The sequence below is a fragment of the Colletes latitarsis genome, chromosome 10 (assembly GCF_051014445.1).
Source record: "Colletes latitarsis isolate SP2378_abdomen chromosome 10, iyColLati1, whole genome shotgun sequence".
In the NCBI taxonomy this organism is placed as follows: Eukaryota; Metazoa; Arthropoda; class Insecta; order Hymenoptera; family Colletidae; genus Colletes; species Colletes latitarsis.
Genome location: NC_135143.1, coordinates 14898372 through 14918602, shown reverse-complemented (window position 1 = coordinate 14918602; position 20231 = coordinate 14898372). Strand labels below are relative to the sequence as shown.

The 20231-nt window shown below is 45.2% G+C and overlaps 2 protein-coding genes across 2 annotated transcripts; one reads left to right on the top strand and one right to left on the bottom strand.

Annotated features, from left to right (window-relative positions):
* The first annotated feature begins 17026 nt into the window (after window positions 1-17026).
* LOC143346446 (chymotrypsin inhibitor) lies at window positions 17027-17854 on the top strand. Its single transcript, XM_076774545.1, has 3 exons — window positions 17027-17176; window positions 17447-17544; window positions 17679-17854. Exons 1-3 carry the CDS (start codon window positions 17125-17127, stop codon window positions 17760-17762), a joined length of 234 nt encoding a protein of 77 aa, XP_076630660.1. The 5' UTR covers window positions 17027-17124; the 3' UTR covers window positions 17763-17854.
* Window positions 17855-19030: 1176 nt separating this feature from the next.
* Window positions 19031-19987, bottom strand: LOC143346445 (chymotrypsin inhibitor-like). Its single transcript, XM_076774544.1, has 3 exons — window positions 19856-19987; window positions 19461-19579; window positions 19031-19324 (listed from the first exon to the last, which is right to left on the bottom strand). The coding sequence occupies exons 1-3, from the start codon at window positions 19956-19958 to the stop codon at window positions 19244-19246; spliced, it is 303 nt and encodes a 100-aa protein (XP_076630659.1). The 5' UTR covers window positions 19959-19987; the 3' UTR covers window positions 19031-19243.
* Between the last annotated feature and the right edge of the window lie 244 nt (window positions 19988-20231).

Here is a 20231-nt window from a genome sequence, read left to right as displayed (position 1 = left end):
CTTGGAGGCCCCCCCGGGCTAGACGATAGCCGGAGTTATCGAGGGTACGGGAATTATGGAACAACGAATGGTTCTCGAAAGGACCCCGGGGGCGTTGGATCATTATTTTCACGGAAGGCGGGTGCTCGATGGGCCGCGATCCCTCACGCTGCGATCACCGATATTACGAATCGGTCCTTAATCGGAAACAGGTCCTCAGAATACGGCGATCTACGCGACAAATCGCTGGACATCGGGAAAATACGCACGACCGCGGTGTTTGCAGTCCCCCTGGAATCTCGAGATGTATGACGGAGTCAGAACGAGGACAGCGGACGATCAACTATACTGGATAACAGACAGCGACGACCTTTCTCCTCCAGATCGATTTCGACCGATATCCGATTCGCCTTTTAATCTTCGGTCTCCAGCGTGATTAGTTTCGCTACGCGAACCTCCATTTATTCGGCTCGCGTACCAGGAATATCTACGAGTCGGGATATTCCAACTATCGACACTATTCTGACCCTCAGGAATCGCGGACAAGGAAATTATTTGTCCAAGTTTTTCAATTAACGATTATTTCACCGCGACGATTGGCTTGTATTAGGCTCGGTTAAATCTTTCGATACGTAATGATAGAGACGAGATCCCTGATCTATGATATCTTATTCCGTGCAGATTAGTTACGTTAGAATACCTGTGCAAGTCGATATTTTCAATTGCTTTCGAGGAAACAGCTTTTGTCTTGTGTACTATTCATTAACACATTATGGAAATTTCAAACGTACGATCGTAAATACCTAAGAAATTGCATTTTGCCTTTTTTGCGTGTTTGAACCATCGCGCGACGCGTGTCGCGATTATCGTAGAATCCGAAAAGTGTCCGATTTCGGAAGGACCCACGATGAAATTGGTAGCTCCTGGCTAAGCGGATCGGGTCAGGATCGAAGCTGTTGACAGCAGAGGACCGTATACCCGAGTTACGTGTTCGAAACGTAATCGCATCCAGCGTGAACGCGCAAAAGACCCGTGCGGCCGGTTCCTGGTCGAGCGTGTAGAATCCAAGGTCGCGATAATTTGCAAAGGGGGAGCAGAAACACAGGAGCCTGTTATGCGCGAGCGGCAGCTGGGAGGCAGCCAGTTATGCGGGGCCCAAGGTCTCCCGCTCCTAAGGGCCCCTATTACGTATTAACTCTCACACGCACGCAACACGCGCGCGTACAACGACTCGTATCCGTCCCCCCGTTCCTGTTGCATCCGAACGGGGGCAAGGGGGAAGAAGCGTCCTGGCCGACCTTCCCGCGAATTCGCACACGTGCGACGTATGTGGGTCAAGCTGCGCGAACGAAACAAAATAGACCGCTTTCGGTTGGAGCCACGAAATCGGACGCGTAGAACAGGTCGTTCTTTTTCTCCCTTCCACTCGTCTCCCCCCCCCCCCCTTCTCCCTTGATCTTTCGGCCCAACGCGCGCGGGTTCGGTTGTTTTCATTTTTGGACTCGGAACGCGAGCGGCCAGGAAGTTGCGGAACGAGGCAGGGACGGGGCGGTCGGGAATTCGGAGTAGCACGTGTTCGACCTCTTTTTATTCGCCCAAGATCGTAAAGGAGTTTGGGAACCTTGGCCGCGCGACGATTCCGCAGAAATATTTCTCGTCGGTTCCAGGGGATGCCCTTGATCTCCCGAACAGATGCTTCTTTACGATCGCGCTATCGCGCGCTTCGTTTCGATCGGAGTACGATCGCGACTCTTTCGCTTGAAAAAATCGTTTCTGCGCGCGTGCATATTTTCCGAATTGGTCAGTTGTAATTCAAGTAATTGGGATATTTACCGAAATTTTTTTATTACTTACTCAATCCTTACCTAGTAGACTCAGGATGACTTTCGGTTTACATGTTTACATTTATCTATATATCGAGCTATCAAATAATCTACAGAACGAGATTTATTTTAAATATTTTTTCTTAATTTATTAGGAGAATGCTAATTTTTCCATCCGTGGGATCGGTAAACGATTTCACGTCGGCGATTCGACCAAGACACGAAACACGCGTGCAATATGTAATCTCCGATAGCTGGCTGCTGTGTACGCGAGCGCTTGACGAGCAACCAGCAATTTAAACTTTAAGCACGCCATCAGCGTCCGAGTCGCTTTCCATTCTGCCGTGTTTACCTTGTCCTGAACTTAATGAATGGGAGGGAATTTCGGAGCGATGTAAGAATTTGCTCGGTACATTCCATGAGAAATTGAACGTTTCTTCGCAAAATTATGTACCCTCGACTCCAGGTAAATGCCCCAATTATCGACACACTTCTTGACGATTGTTACATTGTACCGTAATGGGCAGTTTTAAGCAGTATACTTTGCCTGCATTGCAGTACAAAAAGATACATAATATTCTGTGATTCAGTCAATATTCTTTCTTTATATTTCAATTGTTTTATTGGAGCACAGGAAACTCAAACGAAACGTTTTATTCGAAACCATTCGGCATCGGACATAGACAAATTCAACTACAAAGCCCCGGGAGTCTATTTTCGGGTCCATCGTCGAATTCCCGCATAATCTTCGCACCAGAAATCCCGCCTCGTTGCTCCGCTTTGACAAATGCTGGGATCTGGCTCGCGTAGGCAGATGCCTAATTTACCAATCCTGATTTTTCCTCGCGCCCCACAAGACGCACTGTCGGAGGGTGAAGCCTGAATATAGAGAGTCTTGTCAATGAATCTATATCTGCCCCCCTTTCCGATACGTGCACGCGTGTACAAAGGCTTTTTCCATATGACGTATCGCCGTGATTACCTTGATGTAGATCCGTCGCTGCGTTTCGTGCCGATAACGCATCGGGAATACACGGCTCGCCCTTTTCTCTTTTCGTCTGCGTATCGGCGAACGCATCGATCATCGTTGCGCCCGCGATTTTTCATCGGAATCCCCACGGGCGCAAGAAAGCCCGCCGAGATTGAAAAGCCATTCCACCGTCTGGGAATGCGAAACGAGGCTTTTTCTGTACCCGCGGGCCCCCTATTTTCCAGCGAGCTCTCCGCGCTTAGAAGCGATTAACGCGCTGCGACACGCGTTTCTCGTCCGTTGACGGATCGGGATTTTAAATGCACGCTCGACGAAAAGCGGATTTACCTCGATCGATCGTCCCACCCTTTCAGAACGTATCGAAAGGCAGGAAAATCTAAGCGACCACCGTATTACTTTATAATGGAGTGGTGGCCAAATCCTGTAACGATACGCGTGCATTGCCTATGTAAACACTCAGGAACCCCATCCTTTATTGAAATCGTATCTTATATAGGCACGTACATGCTTTTTATATTCAGGGTGTCGCAGTAATCGTACAGAAACAAGCCGAAAATGAGGAAATCCATTTTTTTAAAGCTTCGAATACGCTTTCGAAAGCTGTTAGAAAACGAATATATTTCCTAAACGGCAAGATGGAGAGTCTGAACCGCCTCGTTCGTTTCATTTACATGGGGCTGTGGTGTGTTTCTAGCAAAGATTTCTCTGAGTTTCCACCGAAAGATTGGTAGTTCTTCTAGATATAAAGTGATAGTATCCATCGGATACGGATTCCTTTTACCGCGGAACAATCCTGACCGGTGATTTACTTTCTCCATTCGGTTTTATGGAAGGCTCTGCGGCTGTCTCCGGAGGAACGAATCGGGGGACTCGACGATCCGGAAGCACGCGTCGATTCGTTTCAAATCGTCCGTGGCCGGGAATTATTTGCTCGAAATTTTACGTTTCGCGTGCCGTTCCGTGTTGTATACATAGTTAAAGAAACATGCGTGAACCTCCGTCGTCGCTTTTCACTCGCGACACCCTCCGATCCGATGATCGTGCACGCGATTTCTGAGAAAATGCGTCGTTAAAAAGGACAACCCCGAAAAATGGCTATTTTCGCGTCTTCTGATACAAACGCTAACAACGAAACAGAGCCACCCCATTAGTTGGCACCATTATTCCTATTAAGCATTCTATTATTCGTAAGTGAACTTTCCTGTCCATAAAATTGCTCGATAAAGCTAGGGTGTAGAGATGCGCGCTGTATAGATTTTCTCTTGCGACGAGCGCTAAAAATGGCCGTTTTTCGATACTGTCGTTTCGAGAGCACTTGCACCCTTCGCGCGCGAACCGAGTGGCGGCTGTTTATCGATAAAGCCGGAAGCGCGCGAAACATCTGTCGCAGTCGCGCGATCGCAGATGGAAAACTGATTTGACGCGTGCTCTCGTCCGCGCGAGCTTATTGCTCGGTCGTAGATCAAAGCACCTTTGTCGCGATATTAATCTTGGATATAGAAAGCTTTCGCGCGTCGAGGACCGTCGAGGGTTGCCTGGGAGTCGCGTCTTTCGGAAATATTATACGATAAAAACTAGAGATGATTTATTCATTCGCTGACAGATACAGACAGTCTTTCACGAGTGATAAACTGTAGATTTTAAAGGGCTGCACGTTTCAATTTGTGTTCCGCAGAGTTCACGGTTAATTCTTTGATTTTACTATCCTATGTTACATAATTGTGTTATGACAGTGGAGATAGTAGGTGGTTAAAATAAAATCTTCGAGAACGTACCTATCGATTTCTGAATTTTGTGCTGTATTTTCATCACCGCGATTCGTCGAAAGAATTAAATCCTTCCATGCCAATTCAGTTCCGACGGTCTGTTTAATATCAACTACAAACAGACCCCAAGCGCATTTTCGCGGAAGAAGAATATTCGGAGTTGGCGATTCGTCGCTCGAATCGCATTACTGTCGCCGCGGTACTTTCGCGCGTTATCCGAATGTTATATGCATAAGGAAGAATGGAAAGGCGGGTAATGCAGTCGAAGCAAGCGGATACGAAAGCGCGTGAGTTACGATCCGTTCCCCGGATTCCGCGACGGAACGTCATAAGCCAGGAGACTCAAGATGGAGTCTGCCGGCAGTTTTCGTCAAAGACGAGAGGGGAAAAGCCGAGATTGATGTCCGCCGGTGAAGCTCTCGAGGGCTTCGCCGCGCGAAATTTAAACGAACGTAAGACCGAACCTGGCCTGAGACCCGTTTCCGTTTGCATCGCGACCTGCTAGCAGACAAATCGTTATGATCTCCTGAATCGCCGAGCCTCCATTTGTCTTTAAGAGCAATTCCATAAAGTGCTGCTTGCACGGCAGTCGGAAGAAAGACAACCGCAAATTACGATGCCTGCCGGGTAATGCGGGGTTACGCGTCGCAGTTGCCTCCATTAAATTCATTTCACCATTAGTTTCAATCAACCGCGCGTACGAAACGCCAGGCTAGTCGAACCACGGGTCGTTGAAAATCGTTTCTGTGCGAGCATTAGAGAGAGAGAAAATAGCTTCTATCGATAAAATCGATTTCCGGGGCAGATGGTTTTCTTCGACCCAGTTCCGTGACTCATTGTTCTTTCCCCGGCTTTCTCCGGGCGGAGAACTTTTCAAGGAACCGTTCCATTAATTTTTTGTATTACCAAGTTCGTGGCGCGATCGGCCGACGCACGCGTTATTGTCGGAAGCCCGGTTCCCGTAATTACAGGGCTTTTGCGTGCCGACAAATTTTTATTAGATCGTACGGATTGCCACGTGGCACGACTACTCCTCGCGGCCCGCTATCCGCGAATTTTCGTGACGCGACGCCGTACGTTCTCGCGAAGCTGCCAGCTCTCTCGCTATCGGCCCTATCTACCCCTCCTGTCACGGCCAATTTATTCCACGATCGGTCTCGTTTAACCGTCGTATTTCATTACGATCGCGATCGGCAAACCAACTTCGTTGCAGCTATATTTTACGCGACCGTCTCTCCTCCTCGCTGACAACTGCGTCGGGATCGACGCGCTATTCCTCCGATCACGGACGCTTCCAGAAATTTAGATCTTCCTAATAACTACGTCCTAATAAACATAATAACTTTAATTTAGTTTGAAGAACAACCTTTCTATACCTTGTTCAGTTTACGAGTTGCAACGAATATTCGAGGGTTGATTTCCAGAAATTGCGTAACGCGGATCGCCGCCAAAGTTTCAGAATTGCGTGGATTTCCGTTGGGGATCGGAGTCTTGTTAGCATCGATGGAATTTCGTGTACTTCGGGAACGAGTTTAATTTCGTTTCCAGGGATCGACGCGCGAGTAACAGACGCTCGACAGAAATTAAAGTAACAGCGGGGATCGTAATTTCGTGCAATTCCTCCCTCCGTTTCGACGAGTCTGCACGCGTAGTCCGTGTGTACGAGCCATTTTGCGCCACCTGCGTAAATGATCCTTCTTTTCAGTCGATCACGTGGCCAGCCATGGGCGAAGGTTTACCAGCAACAGGAAATGGAGAGCAGAAACGAGCCGGCCCGGCCCTTTCGCTCCCTCCGGGCTTCGACTTAATGGCGACCGATCGGCTATACCGTTGTTTACGATTAGGATCGTGGCTGCTAGCCGCCGTGAAACAGATAGAAATCCCGTGGTCCGTCTTGATACAGTGGGAGAAGGGAGGAACCGTGTGTAACGCTTCCTGGAATCTAGAATAGCGGTGTAACCCGTTTTATGAGATTTCGTTATCGGTCTATTCGGTCGGTTATTACACGCCGTTAGGACGAAACCGCGATAGCTCCAATCCGATTGCGTTCCACCGATTTACGATCGTGATGGTGGAAGTGACACGCGAGAACGGCGCTCGCGAGACTTCATTTTTGTTCCCGCCAAAAGAGAAAGGGACGAGCCGCATTACAAATACGTATACAATGGATCCTGCGGGATCCTTGTGGAAATTGCGTCTAAATTACGTCGCGGGTATCTATTAGTCGAATATTACTTCTTACGATATAAAGGTTCGATCGCTGCGAAGAGGAAATTAGATTTAACCCCTCGGGTACCACGCAACTTTCCATTTCAAGTTGCAGAAAAGACGTTGAAAAAATAGCTATGATAACTACTTACTGTATGGCCTTTGGGTGAGAGAACTCAACTCGTAAACGCAAAAATACACTGTTAGTGTCGACGATTAAAGTTTGTGGATCGGTACACGGTACATCGTACTCGAAGAGTCGATGTAACCGACAGAGAGAACGATTCGCATAGGAGAACGCGAAACTGCGTAGTTAGAGTCCCTTAACGCACAGCACCGGTGGTGGTCGCGAGATAAACACCCCGGGCGACTTTGAAAAGTGGGAACGTTCACTGTCGAGCCAGGGAAAATCGATGTAATTGTCCAACTACGACTCGTCCGCGGAAAAACGTCTCCGGGGCGTCCCCGTGCCAACCGGGGCTCGAGTCTTTGGGCGGGTGATTTTATTTTTCGAGGCCAACGCGAACCCCCGCTGGCTATGATTGACACCGAGAGGGGGGAAGGGAGTCCCCGAAACACGCATGTCGTCCAACCCCACGGCGAGCTGGATTGGGGTGAAGAGAAGGGGAGGGGGTTGGTAGCTAGCAGCAATGGCAATGGCGACTCGTCGAGGGTTCTTCAACGTTGCCACCCCAGTCATTACTTCGGCATTAACTGGGGATGATTTCTCCCTCTCTTCTTCGCGGATTCACTGGTTCATCGGGACGCCAGAGAAAAAGAAAGAGTGCATAGGGGGATGAAGCTGACGAGCAAGCGAGACGGGGCGAGAGAAGGGGTTCTCCGGGGAGCGAGTGTCGAGCGAAGTTAAATCGCTGGATTTACAAGTCTGGCCTTCGTGCTCGCCGCTCTCCCGTTTCCCGCGTTTTTGTGTTTCTGCAGTTGTGTTGTCGATACTTGCAGCCTTATACTTTCCATTTTCTGAATTCATTTTTACGTGGAATCCCTCTTACGTCCACCAGAGACAGGCAACAGTCGCGTTAAACCGCTATTTTTCCAAAGAAACGTCCAATCGCTACTTACGTTATTGCGAGCCACTCCCTCGCGCGGCGAAACACGAGGTACCGTAATTCAGATTTGTGATCGAGAAGTATTTGTCGAAGAGGCGGTTCCAATATGGCGGTCGAAGGACGCGCGACGAATTGGTCGTCGGGACGAACCTTTAATCTCGGTTTCCCTGCGGTCAGATCCTCCAATTTTGCTGTGTCCATTGTTTCATAAGAGTTTGCCGTCGCCACGGTGTCGGACGATCCGTCGTCGTCGTCGACACTGGCGCATATTGCGTCCCGGATTGCCGCAGCTGCTGCGGTTTTCGGGCCCGATGGCCAGTTGGTCGAAACGTTGCCAAAATTGCGCTCTTCCTTCCTTTGGTCCGCCGCACAGAGACGGGCTGGCGTTCCATGAATTAAACAGCTCGTGCAGACGGAGAATTATAGGCTTATCCACGGGTGTGAGCGATTAGAATACATTTCCTCTTCGATCAGAACACATATACAAAGTATCAGGTTTACGAATAAATTACGAAAACATGTATAAACAGTCAAATTAGACTTTAAGTATTAAACTATCATAATCTAGGTGGACAAGGTCCTAAAATATTCTACTAGTACGTAATATGGGACAGAGTATTTACGAGAAAGACAGGGGATCGGATCCACGGGCAAACCTCCGATAAACCTCGACCGTGTGCGGGGCCATTTTGCTCTTCCCGCGAATCGTATCGCGCGTCCTTTAATCGTTGCGCAAGATGGCCGTGTCGTTTGAAGCCCTCTCGAGTTCCACGACTCCAATCGCGTTCGTAGTCACGATCGTCGTATGAAATTCGTTCGGAACGCGTTTTGCATCCGTGATCTCGAGCCGAAGGAGCTAGAGCTCCGTTGCAAATAAGGATGCCGGCGTAACGCGTCAGCGGCTCGTAACGAAAGGAAGGAAAAAAAAGAGACAGAAGAAATAAAAGATCGGGATCGTTCTCCTTTCACGAAGTCTCTTCCAGCTCTACTCCTCGCGGGCGACGTACGAGACGAGACGATGGATTATTGACCGGTACGGTAATACGACGCTAGACACGCGCGATATTGCGCAATCAGACGTCGAACCGCGGTCCTTGGACTCCATTCTGGATGGAAACTGTTCGCGCTCCTTGGACGGTAGCTCCGCGCACGCTTCTGGCTACTGCAGTCTTTGCAACGACCCGGTGAAAGGCTGCGAAAATGTCAGATCGCGGCGAGCCGGTGGCCACGATCGGCAATAACTTCCTTGTTTAGCGATAAATCGATCGCGGATCGCGCTCGCGCGCGGGCTTTCGATCGAACAACGACACGGTATGCCTTTCGTTCGACAGACACGCGTTTTCTCGACTGATCGTTCTCGATTATTTACGACGTTCCCTCGCAACCTGGCAAATCCAATGCACCGACGATCGCGATCAGGATAGTAATAGCCTTTCGATCGGCTCTCACGACAATGTTACGAATTTCTTTACTCGGAAATTCAACCGTTCGTATCGTTGCAAATCCTATATGCGAAGTTTCACAGTGACAACTTTAGACTTTTCGTAAAACAAACCGTTTTTGTCAACCGTTCTTTTGGATGTACCAGACCCATGCTACGCGGAGACCTTTTCCGGAGTGCCAAAAATGGCGATTTTTCGGCGACCTTTGGGCAACACTGATCGCAGGAACGAGCATCTCGGTCGGAGGTCCGTTGATCTGGTCGATGGCCAATTTGCGCGAGACGATGGCAGGTTCACGAACCTCGAACCAGCTCAAGGATGCACGTGGCTCGCGTCGACGCGAAATACGTGCCGGTACGCGCGAGCGACTGACCGACCGAGCGATTGCATCGCGAGAGGATCGGCGAGCTCGGTGAACACTTCTATTCCGATATTTTATGCCAAGTGGAACGGTTTGCCGCGCAAATTCGCGCGCTGAATGCGAATTACGATAGAGGCGACTCGCGCATAGAGAGAAAGGGCAACGCACTGCGCCGGCTCGCGATGAACGCCGACGCCGACGTCGCGGGATCGCGAATTATTTCTGGCCGATCTACGATCGTCGTTTATCCACCTCAGGAATTTATCTCGAGAAAAATTTTATACCGTTTATCGAGAAAGTATTTATAATGCTCCGTTCTTGGCGAAGTACACCCAGTTAAAGCGATACCAATAACAGTCGAACGTTCGTTGCTTCATCGATCATTGTCGTATTTACATGTTTTAACGATTTAACCCAAACATTCCAGACTTATTTTCGCCCGCGAGGAAACGCATAGTGTTATTTTAAGACAAACAAAATTACACTGAAGGTCATTTTTCAGATCACAATCACGTAACGAGAAAACGTTTATACGATTTGGAGGGATAATTTTTGTTACGAACCACCACCCCTCTCGAGTTCGGGCGGATTCATCACCGATTCCATTCGACTGTAAGGCGTGTTGAAAAATGTTGGAATGTTTAACCCGTCGGATGGTGCGAAAGCAATCAATAACTAAAAGGGTATCGGTTACGAGCGACGTAAAATAAAGAAGCGATTTTCGCGGGACGTTGACTCGGGGCGGGCGAATAGTCGAAAAAGGAGCCGAACGAAGCGAGAAGGCGCTTTATCGCGGCACCGTGCACTCGTAGGAAGGCAGTAAACGGCCACGAAGCGTGAAAACTCTTGGCTGCGAAGCCAATGTTCTCTCTCCTTGAGCTAGTTGGTGGTCGGCTTCGGACGTTGCACCGTTACGCCGGCATTAGACTCGGCCAATAACGTCGAACACCGCCTAGCACGCGCGCAATTTCTCTCTCGTTAATTTCCAACATGTTTCTACACATAGTTATACAATGTCGTATGTTACGTTCGGTCGAGCCGGCTTATCGCACGGCACGCGTAACTGGCTTTAACAACGCTGGATGCGCGATAAAAGACTGTCAAGGTGTATGATTAACGGAGACCCACATCGTTGAAAAATATCACCTGACGTACGAAACGTCTATCCTCCGCCGTTCGTTAATTATTAACAAGTGTTCGCGACGTTCCGTCTATTGTTAAGCTTTCCGTCTTTCTAACCGGCAGCTTGCAATGTTTAAAACCGTACTTTTAATCATTTTTAACACTAAACCTACCGACACTTCACGTATACCCTACGATGACCAATCGATTGACTAGTTTTTAAATACGCGTGAAATAAGAGGTACTAGCACAGACGAAGTACAGTTGTAGGCGCTGAAATTTTTTGGCGAAATTGAGAAATTTCAAATCGATCTAAAAAAATTATTTTTAGTTGCAGGGGTCAATTACAATCATTTTTGGTGAATACATATACCCCCGAAATCTTACGCGCTTTCGAGAAAAAAATTCATTACCGAAAATATAATGTGTGGCCAGAAATGTTTCTCGCGAAAAGTCAGTTTGTTGTCTCTTAACAAGTCAGATCAAAGAGGATAATCGACGCCCCTAAATCCTCCACGGGTTCTTCATTTCTACCAGCAGCCTGTTAAGGGTCTAAGGACTCGTCTCGAGACGGTTAACAAAGAGAAACAGGGATCCTGAGTCAGGGACTATCGCAGACAGGTGCGTGTTGCCACGTACCCCGTCTTTCTCTAGGATCAGCTCACCAGAAGACGGCAACCGGCTGTTCAGATCGGTTACGCGGCTGGTCACTTGCTTCTCGCAAAAAGCCAGTGGTGACCAAAGCGAGAAAACGAAGCTACTTATTCGATAAATGCTTAACAAAGCACAGAGATTCGTACATCGAGGCATTATAACTAATTAGATGGAGCATAACGCTTAATTGATACGATACCTCACTATCACACTAACTATACATTTTTATCCAGACGCTATAATTATAATATTGGAAATAAAATGAAAACTCTGTTCATCAAAATCTCTCGCGGGTGAGTTTTCTGAATACGTCTGTAAAGTTACCTGTATATTAAATCGTACGCGAAGGGGTTGATTCTCATAATTTTACGAATAGGTAGGGTAAATTCGAACTTGACGTGTTTCTGATTTTCGAGTATCTTTTTTTCGAACACGAACGGCCGTCCGCGAAATTTGCTATACGCGTATTATCTGCACCGATCGTTCTATCCCTCCATCCCTATTCCCGTGTACAACCTGGAAAATACGGCGACAGTTATCGTCCTTACTGGACGCGCGAAAGGGGTTTTCGCTTTACCCTCGTAATATCGTCCTCGTACATGTTTCCTTGGCAACCATAAATAGGTGCCTTGAAATTTGGCCCGCAGTCGTCCACCGCAGGTGGTACGCTTGTTTTCTGGTACGAGCCATCGGTGTAGCATTGCTTAAAAAGGGGAATGGTCGACTTCCGATCGTGGTTATCGTGGAATTTCGATCTCGTTGGTTTCACGTTTTCTTGATGTCGTTTTTCTCTCTTTGGAAACAAAACACCTGAAAACACCTCACCGAGTAATTTTTCGTAAATTCATAGTGTAGAAATATACACGTAGTAAGCGTTAATGAAGTTTCGAAAGGAAATATCCCAGATTGTCGACTTTTCGGCGATATTTCCGTGGTTCCGGGAAAACCAATTTCCCAAATGCTCGTTTCGTTCAAAGCCAGCGAAAATCGTACCCCGGCACGTCCAGGGTCCGCGGAATCGTTGTAGCCGGACACACGAGAGAATCCCCTTTCGTGATACAGACATTTGCACGAGTGTTTCCGTGGCAACCATAAACAGGCGTCCTTGATATTCCACTCCTATCGCACAGGTACGATTATCAGCCGTACTCTTTCAACGCTTCGAGTGCCACACCTTTCATTAATAACATTGTGGTAACACTGTTTACTCGTCTTAACTCTGAAACATATCGATCACATCGATAAAATATGTAATCTTACAGAAACACATGTATCAAGAAATTATATACGTAAACGGGAGTTAGTTTTCGAACGAATCTAAAGATTTTAGTTGCTGTTCGTGAATACAATTTGCCCAGTTCCTAATAGTTGGTCCTTTAACACGGTAAACTTACGTACCTCTCTCCTTGTAAAAAAATCAGACCACCAAAATTTCATGTGGCGAAACATTAACATTCTTCTTGAAACTAGTCTATTTCAAACAAGATGCTTGAATAGGTTTTTAATTGCACGGATACCAGCCAGTAGAGTGCGTTTAGGGAGGTGTGAGGTTCGTTGCAAGTATCCGTAACCCAGATTGATGCAAGTAGCGAGGCAGTACCACGCACGGTTGGAACGCTCGCGTCTGTTCGTGCTTCCGGCGATCACGTTGCTCGTCGCTTTGGATTAATTTCCAATGGGTGCTCGTAAAAGCTTTTACCGCGGCGACGACGCTGCGTGTCCACGAACGGCGTCCTCCGTGTCCGTGTAATTTTCCGTATCGACCGTGTCCGCTGAGATTTTGGCGCGTTACGTCCGCGGGAACGAGCGCAATCTTCGTAATGGACAGGAATCTGTCCCGCATCGCGTCGCTACAGCCTCGACCAACCGGTCTTTTTTCCGCGGTAAATCGTCTCGAAGGAGGGATCGTTTCCGTCCGTTTGTCCGTTCTTCCCGTTGCACGACAGAAGTTGGATAGCGATGGAATCGATCCTGTCGCGAGTTCTGTCCGTACGATTATGGTCATCGACTACTCGGAAACTGTGATTCACGAATAATCTCATTAATCGTGCTTAATCGTTAATCGCATGACGATACGATTTTCTGTTTACGATCGAATCAATGTATTAACAATAAAAGCTGAAGTACCCTTTCACGAAATAATTATAAATTACTGATTTCCGATTACGGATTACACGTGTAACTTATCGTTAACGATGACTATCGTAACAAGTAATCGATTGTCTCTGTGTCTAGATGAGCAATCGTCCATTTTGGAAGCCTCGGGTTTTCTTTACAGCAACAAGCAATTTAACAGCAATTTCAATAATTCAGTTTGATTTCATAAATAAAAGTCGAGGCTCGATACTCCTAGAAAGTAACGAAATTGAACAATGAGCAATAACGACGGGCTGGGCTATATTTTAATTGAGATATAAATTCATGGGTTCATGCAGTCACGATCCAATTTCATTGCGGAATTTAATGGTTACGGCACCGATAAAACCGTCGACGATATCTAGCTAACGATCTGTGTCTCTCTGCAAGATTACACGACTATTTTTAATCCGTCTAATCGGAAGAAATAGCATAGCGAACGATAGAAGGTGGGAGACGGAGTGGATGGAATAAATTTTGTCCGAATCGCAATAACTGACAAGCGGGTGACACTACGAGCGTCGATGAAACGGATCGAACGATCTCGTACTTTTTGTCCGCCATGCTTCCCTCGTTTTCTGTCCTCTTTTTACGACGAATTAGCATACGTATCTCGAACTCGTATGGATTTATGCTTCGGCACTCTTAATCCACGTGATTATCTTATCGTCGAACGAAGTCGTTTAGAAAGTTTATTGCAGAATAGATTAAACGTTTGTTTACCGTGATTACAATGCAACGTGCATCGACCATCGATTGTTCGGCGCAGAACGAATCAATTTCTGCGTATCGGTCAAAGTTTAATTAAACAATGGTAGAGGCTTGTAATCTTAATTAATCGACGAGAGAATTTTTATAAAAATCGATATGTGTCGCTCATTTTTCATTCGTTGTAATATTTTGATAACAATTTCTGCGTTTCCCCTTCGATATCCTTCGTCAACTTGCTCCTAGACTCATGCATTCTCGATCTTTAGTGGTTTCCTTGTTTGATTATAACGATTATTGTAGTTTATGGTCGCCGTGTTTCTTCTTGACCAACCTCACTCGTTCAGTGTATCGAAAATTTATGTCTTCGTTATTCTTACTGTTCTCGTAAATTCGACTACATTACTTCTCTGTTCCAACGTTCTGGCTGGCTGAATATACGGCAGATGCGGATTTTTCATCTTTGCTGCCTTGTTTGCGGAGGCCTTGCCTCAAAGTCTCCTATCTGTTTATTTAATTTACTTCCCTTCAATTTATTTATCCGTATCTAGAACCGCCAAGTTCTGAATCGCTCTATACTCTCTTATCGACTGTGTTTTAAATTCACCTACCGTTTCTCTACTATTTTAAGTTTTTACTACTAAAATGTTTTTCCCAGTTTCTTGTTTGATTTAATACAATATTATTAAAGAGTGAACGTTAAACGAAGAGCAGTGGAGGATAAAAAGTTGATCGAATTAGTCGAACAAACCAATGTCCTTTTTAAATGTATATAATTTCATAATATGTAAATGCAACAACATCACGAATCCTCGACGACGCAGAACGTTTCGCTTTGCTGTTCGATGGGTTGCCTTCGATCAGGCGAGCATCGTTCGTCGATTAAGCGGTCTCACACCAATTAAGCACGATCGGAGGCAATTGGACGAGAGTGTTCGGCGATTAAAGCAAAGAAACGCTCAGCTTTTAATTGCACGCGCTTCTAAATGCCTCGAAGAATCCGGTCTCCTCCGTCCGATCGATCGTTTCCTAATTCACTATTTTATTTTCGGTTCGATGCAGCATCCATTCGTTGCAGTAATTATCTCAACGGGAGTAATCAAGTCGTCGCTGATCATCGACCTGTTTTTCGTTGATCGACGATGCAGATTAGCTTAATCGACAAATTTTAACTTGAACCCAGATAAGAGAGTTCAGAGATCGTCGAGATGTGTTGTAGACAGTCACCTATTGCTAATCAACGCTGCTCAACCTGCTCCTACAGAGCGTGGAGAAACTATTTTACCAAAGTATAAAATGTTTCTAAATTGGATCTAGAAGAAAATAGACGATTGACGGGCTGAGAATGGCCTGGTCTAGACGCAAAACGGACAAAAGATTCGCAAAGCCTTCGTTATGGAGGGCTTCGATTTCCATAAATTGTATCCCACGACGGTGGTTCGCTCGTTTAGACTTTATACGCCCTTCGTGGACTAAATTTTCGACCGTAAATGGACCGTTAGGTGCAAGGATACTTTATATCACGCTATTTTATCTCGCAAAGGAGCATTGTACGTTTTGGTCTCGTCGTGGCGAACCTATATGCGTCCAAAACCTTTTAAACTATCAATTGTCTCTCTTCTGAACGAAACGATGCGATTTCGAAAACATTCGTCGAGTTCAGCTTCGCTCGTGGAACATATTGAAGCAGATCGGGAGACTCTTGGTTTCGATGAAATGTGCTATGAATTTCGCTAGTTCGCCACCCAACCCCGTATGCTCCCTTTCTGTAAAACTGACGATTCAGTTCTCCCCGAGGATCCTCGAGAACGGCTGAAAACGTTGCTGATGAAACCGGTCGCACGTGCCGCGGATCGTGTCTGTCGCGCGTTTCCCTCGCGAGCCGGCACATTTTGTTTCGGCTCGTTGTATTGCTTTGTCGGGAAAGTGAAATCTCGAGGGGTGGAAACGATTGGAAACAACGGATTTCGCCTCGCCGCTGTTTATATGGGTCGACAATTTTCACCCGCGTCGAGCGTTGTTAATCTTTTCCCCCGTGCGTCGCTCGAGGCTTCAATATTCAACCAACGCGTAAATTGGAGGAAATAGAAACTGGAAAAACGGATTAAACAATTTTTTCATATACTCGATACATTGAGATTAATTTAAAAAATCCTTTGGGCACAATTTAGAGTAGAAATATCCTCGTTAGCGAGATCCTAGGCGCTCTGTTAGGCCGCAAAAAAGGCAGATCATTTTTGTGAAGCGGAGGAATATCGTTCGTTGAGTGGTTAATTGGACCAGCGAATATCTCCTTCCAGTTAGTTCTCGTTTTGCACGGTTAGCCAGTAATCCAGGAGAATCGGTAATTTATGCGGGCGTTTCGCGATTCGCCGCGGCCGGCTTGTTTGCTCGAAGCGTTAGTTACGCGAGAAAAGTCACGGTTTGCAGAGATTCGATGCGATAGTGATTAAACCTGGGGCGTTCGTTCGGTCCGGTGTGCACACGCGAGTAACGCCGAATAGACAAGCTGCCGCGTACAGAACCTACTTTACGCAACATTAACCCGCGACTCGATAATTTACCACCATCCCCCCTGATAAATGAACTTGTTCCGGAACGAGCTCGCTGTTTCGATGGAACGAAGACAACGCGACCGAAGAATATAAATTTCGAAACTTTACGGTTACGCAAAAATTAGTATTGATAATAAAAGTTAATGATAAATCATACCCTACTCCGATACAGTGTAACAAACGACAGCGATAAGTTGGGAAGGTCGGAAAATTTTGTATAAAAACTAGCCCATGTCGTAAATCTGCATTAGTCTCGATTTGAGGATTGTACAGTTGCTTCTGAAGCTACGGTAATCCGAAAACTACCCAAAAATGTCTCGCACCGTTATACTTTTTCTCCTCGTCGTCGTTGCTTACGTTAGTTGTGAGTACTTTTTAGGCAGAAACGTGCAAAATTTAAATAAAGTTTGTTGCTTAAACGATCTATGGAGAAATTATAAAATTTCTCGAATAAAACCCTAGTTATAAGACAAAGTAAAATATAATTTTGCTCATTTCTGCTATTGGTTATTGTATCGTTCGATAGTTTGGTATCATCAATTTGTTAAATATAAGTTATTCCATTTTTAAAACGACGCGTTTCGTTCTCGGTGCATAATATTTCCTCGAATTAAGTATTTTCACGTTTACTCAGTGAGCAACGCATCGTGCCCTGCCAACGAGGTAATGAAAGCATGCTCGAGCGAATGCGAGCCCAAGTGTGGACAGAAAATGCATATTGACTGTATCGAGGTTAGTGACAGTCTATTTTTCTTAAAGTGTAACTTTTAAGAGAAATTCTGAACATGTTTCTTCATTTGGACCTATTCACGAGTGTCATCGGTAGGGGAAATTCGAACGACGTATTTTGATTTGATTCATTTTAGGTGTGCAAGGCTCCACGGTGCCAATGTAAAAGAGGATACATGAGGGATTCCAACAATAAATGTGTCCTGCCCAAAAATTGTTAAGTGGAATGATGTCGCCATTGCTCGCTATATTTACTTTTCAAGGGAATTAATATAACTTTTAAAATGAAGAATAAATTGAATTTAGACATTTATCCATCCGTTGCAATTTATAATCACTACTGCTCCCTCTAAAAATGTCACTTTTCCAACTACTTTTATAATAATATTTTTATTTCGTGTATATTTTTTTTTAATATACGTGTATGCAAACAATGCATTTCTTTTTATCTTGAATTTCGGATTCTGATTTCTTAATATTTCAAAGTTCGAAACGACGAAGTATTATTATCATCATCGCGGTTTCTCGTACGAAAAATCGTACCGTGCACGAGTCGTTTAAATCTTATCGCTGGCAATGTTATTAATGAATCATTTTAACTTATCTAACTGAAAGGCAAACGTGTAGAACCGATAACTCAACGTCTCTTTAAAAAGTGTTTACTTAGGTATAAATACATCGTTCTCGTAAATTCGGAGAACCACGAAGTATTTGGATATTTGGAATTAATTAACGAAATGCGCTACCGTTACTTCTGTCACCAGTTGTTCGTAGTTATGTAAGAAATACTTATTTCTAAAGTTCTTTTTAAAACTAGCAAACTTGAGGCAATATCTAATCTTTTCCAATTCAATCGAGCATTTTATCTGCTTCAATAATCGCAGCAATATCGGAGGCGATTGATTAGGTTCTGTTTTGATATTTAATTCGAGGAAGAAAACCGTGGAATCACATTTCGCAAATTTGGATAATAAGTTCGAACCGATACGAGAATAATATGCCCCTACGGTTAAATTTTTATGATCGATGTATTACGGTGTGAATATCTTACAATGTGAATTAAACTGCCAACAAAATATGTGAAGCATACGATAAAACGGTTGGTACATGGAAATACGAAGTATGGTGCGATCGGTTTCGAAATGGGGACTTTAGTCTTGAAGATAAAGCGGATAGAGGTCGTAAAGTCGAGTTGGACACAGATGCATTAAGGGATCATCTCGTAAAGTTGGATCCGCGTTTGCTCGAGCAACGCGGGCAATATTTTTAAGATCTCTAAAACTATCCAAACTTATCCTACATAAAATTTTACGACCCTTAACGCGTTAACCGCCGCGCCAGTTTTCTCCGTTTAAGGATATCCTCGATTTTTCAAATTATAGCGCAAATACAAATATTAGACACGCTACAAGTTTATCATCTCGAAACGTCCAAGTTTCTTCGAAAGTGGAACTAAAATTCTAGCGAGTGGTAATAATAACGATTAATGTACGAGTAATAAAATCTGTTTAATCCCTGAAAGAAACATAACTTAATTGTGTACAAACTTTCAGCAACGAATGCATCGATACACAACTTTGACAAAAGTATACAACAGTCGTTATTGAATGATAATAATTATTCGAGTTTCGCTGGATGGAAGATCGGATTATTAATGAGATTATTAATGAAAACTCCGTTCTCAATGGTGATTTTTCAGTGCTTAACAGTCACGAGTGAGGACACACTTGTTTTCTCTGTTTCTCACGAATCCTGGTTTACACTGACAACCGATTTCGCATCTCTGAAACAAAGAATCCGAGATTAGACTTTGTGCCCGATACGGTTCGATCGATCAAACGTCCCGACAGGTTTGGTCGAATTTTGTTATCGGACGATCAACTATCGTTTGCGTTAAATTGCAACAAACAAGCACTGACCAGCGTGCAAATCGGCGATGCTCGTTTCTCGCAAGTGGACACGCACGGCGATCCGCACGCATTGAATTCTTCGTTAGGTCCGCACTCCTGAGAGGCCGCGTGTTCCTGAGGAAGCGCCACTGCAAACAAATTCACAAATTATAGGGACCCATAAGGTTCACAATTAATTTTTTCGTTCCTCAAAATCTCGATAAATGATATATAAACATTTTATTTTAAGAGTGGAACATGTTTAAAATTAATATCAATAAGTAAACGTTGTACGAAGTCTAAATATAATGTTTAAGACGTCTACAAAACAGTCTAAAAAGAGCACTTATAAATCAAATCTGTGTGTAGAATTTTGTGGAAATTAATGATTGGCGAGGACTTTGAGGAAATATCCGATTACTCACTGGTGTAGGCGACAGCCACGACGACCAAAAAAAGAACTATAGCACGCGACATGGTAGCAGAATGATTTGTACGGAACAAATGACGATATTTCTCAGCGTTCATCAGCTTTTATACGTATCTGTGTCGAGACCATCGCGCCTTGTTTCGCCTTTGCTTTCTTGAATTTTTACCACTTCCATTCCGTGATTTCGTCTCGCTTATTCACGCGATTAGCGTTGTCTGTAGATTATCTGAGACGATATCTTGAACTGGTATAACTTTAACTCTACTTTATGTTATCGTACGACTCGCGGACAAAGAGTAGCCATTATCCGATACTGCAATTTCTATATCGGTGTTCCTCAAAATTCACCTGTTCGCGGACCCCTCGATTCT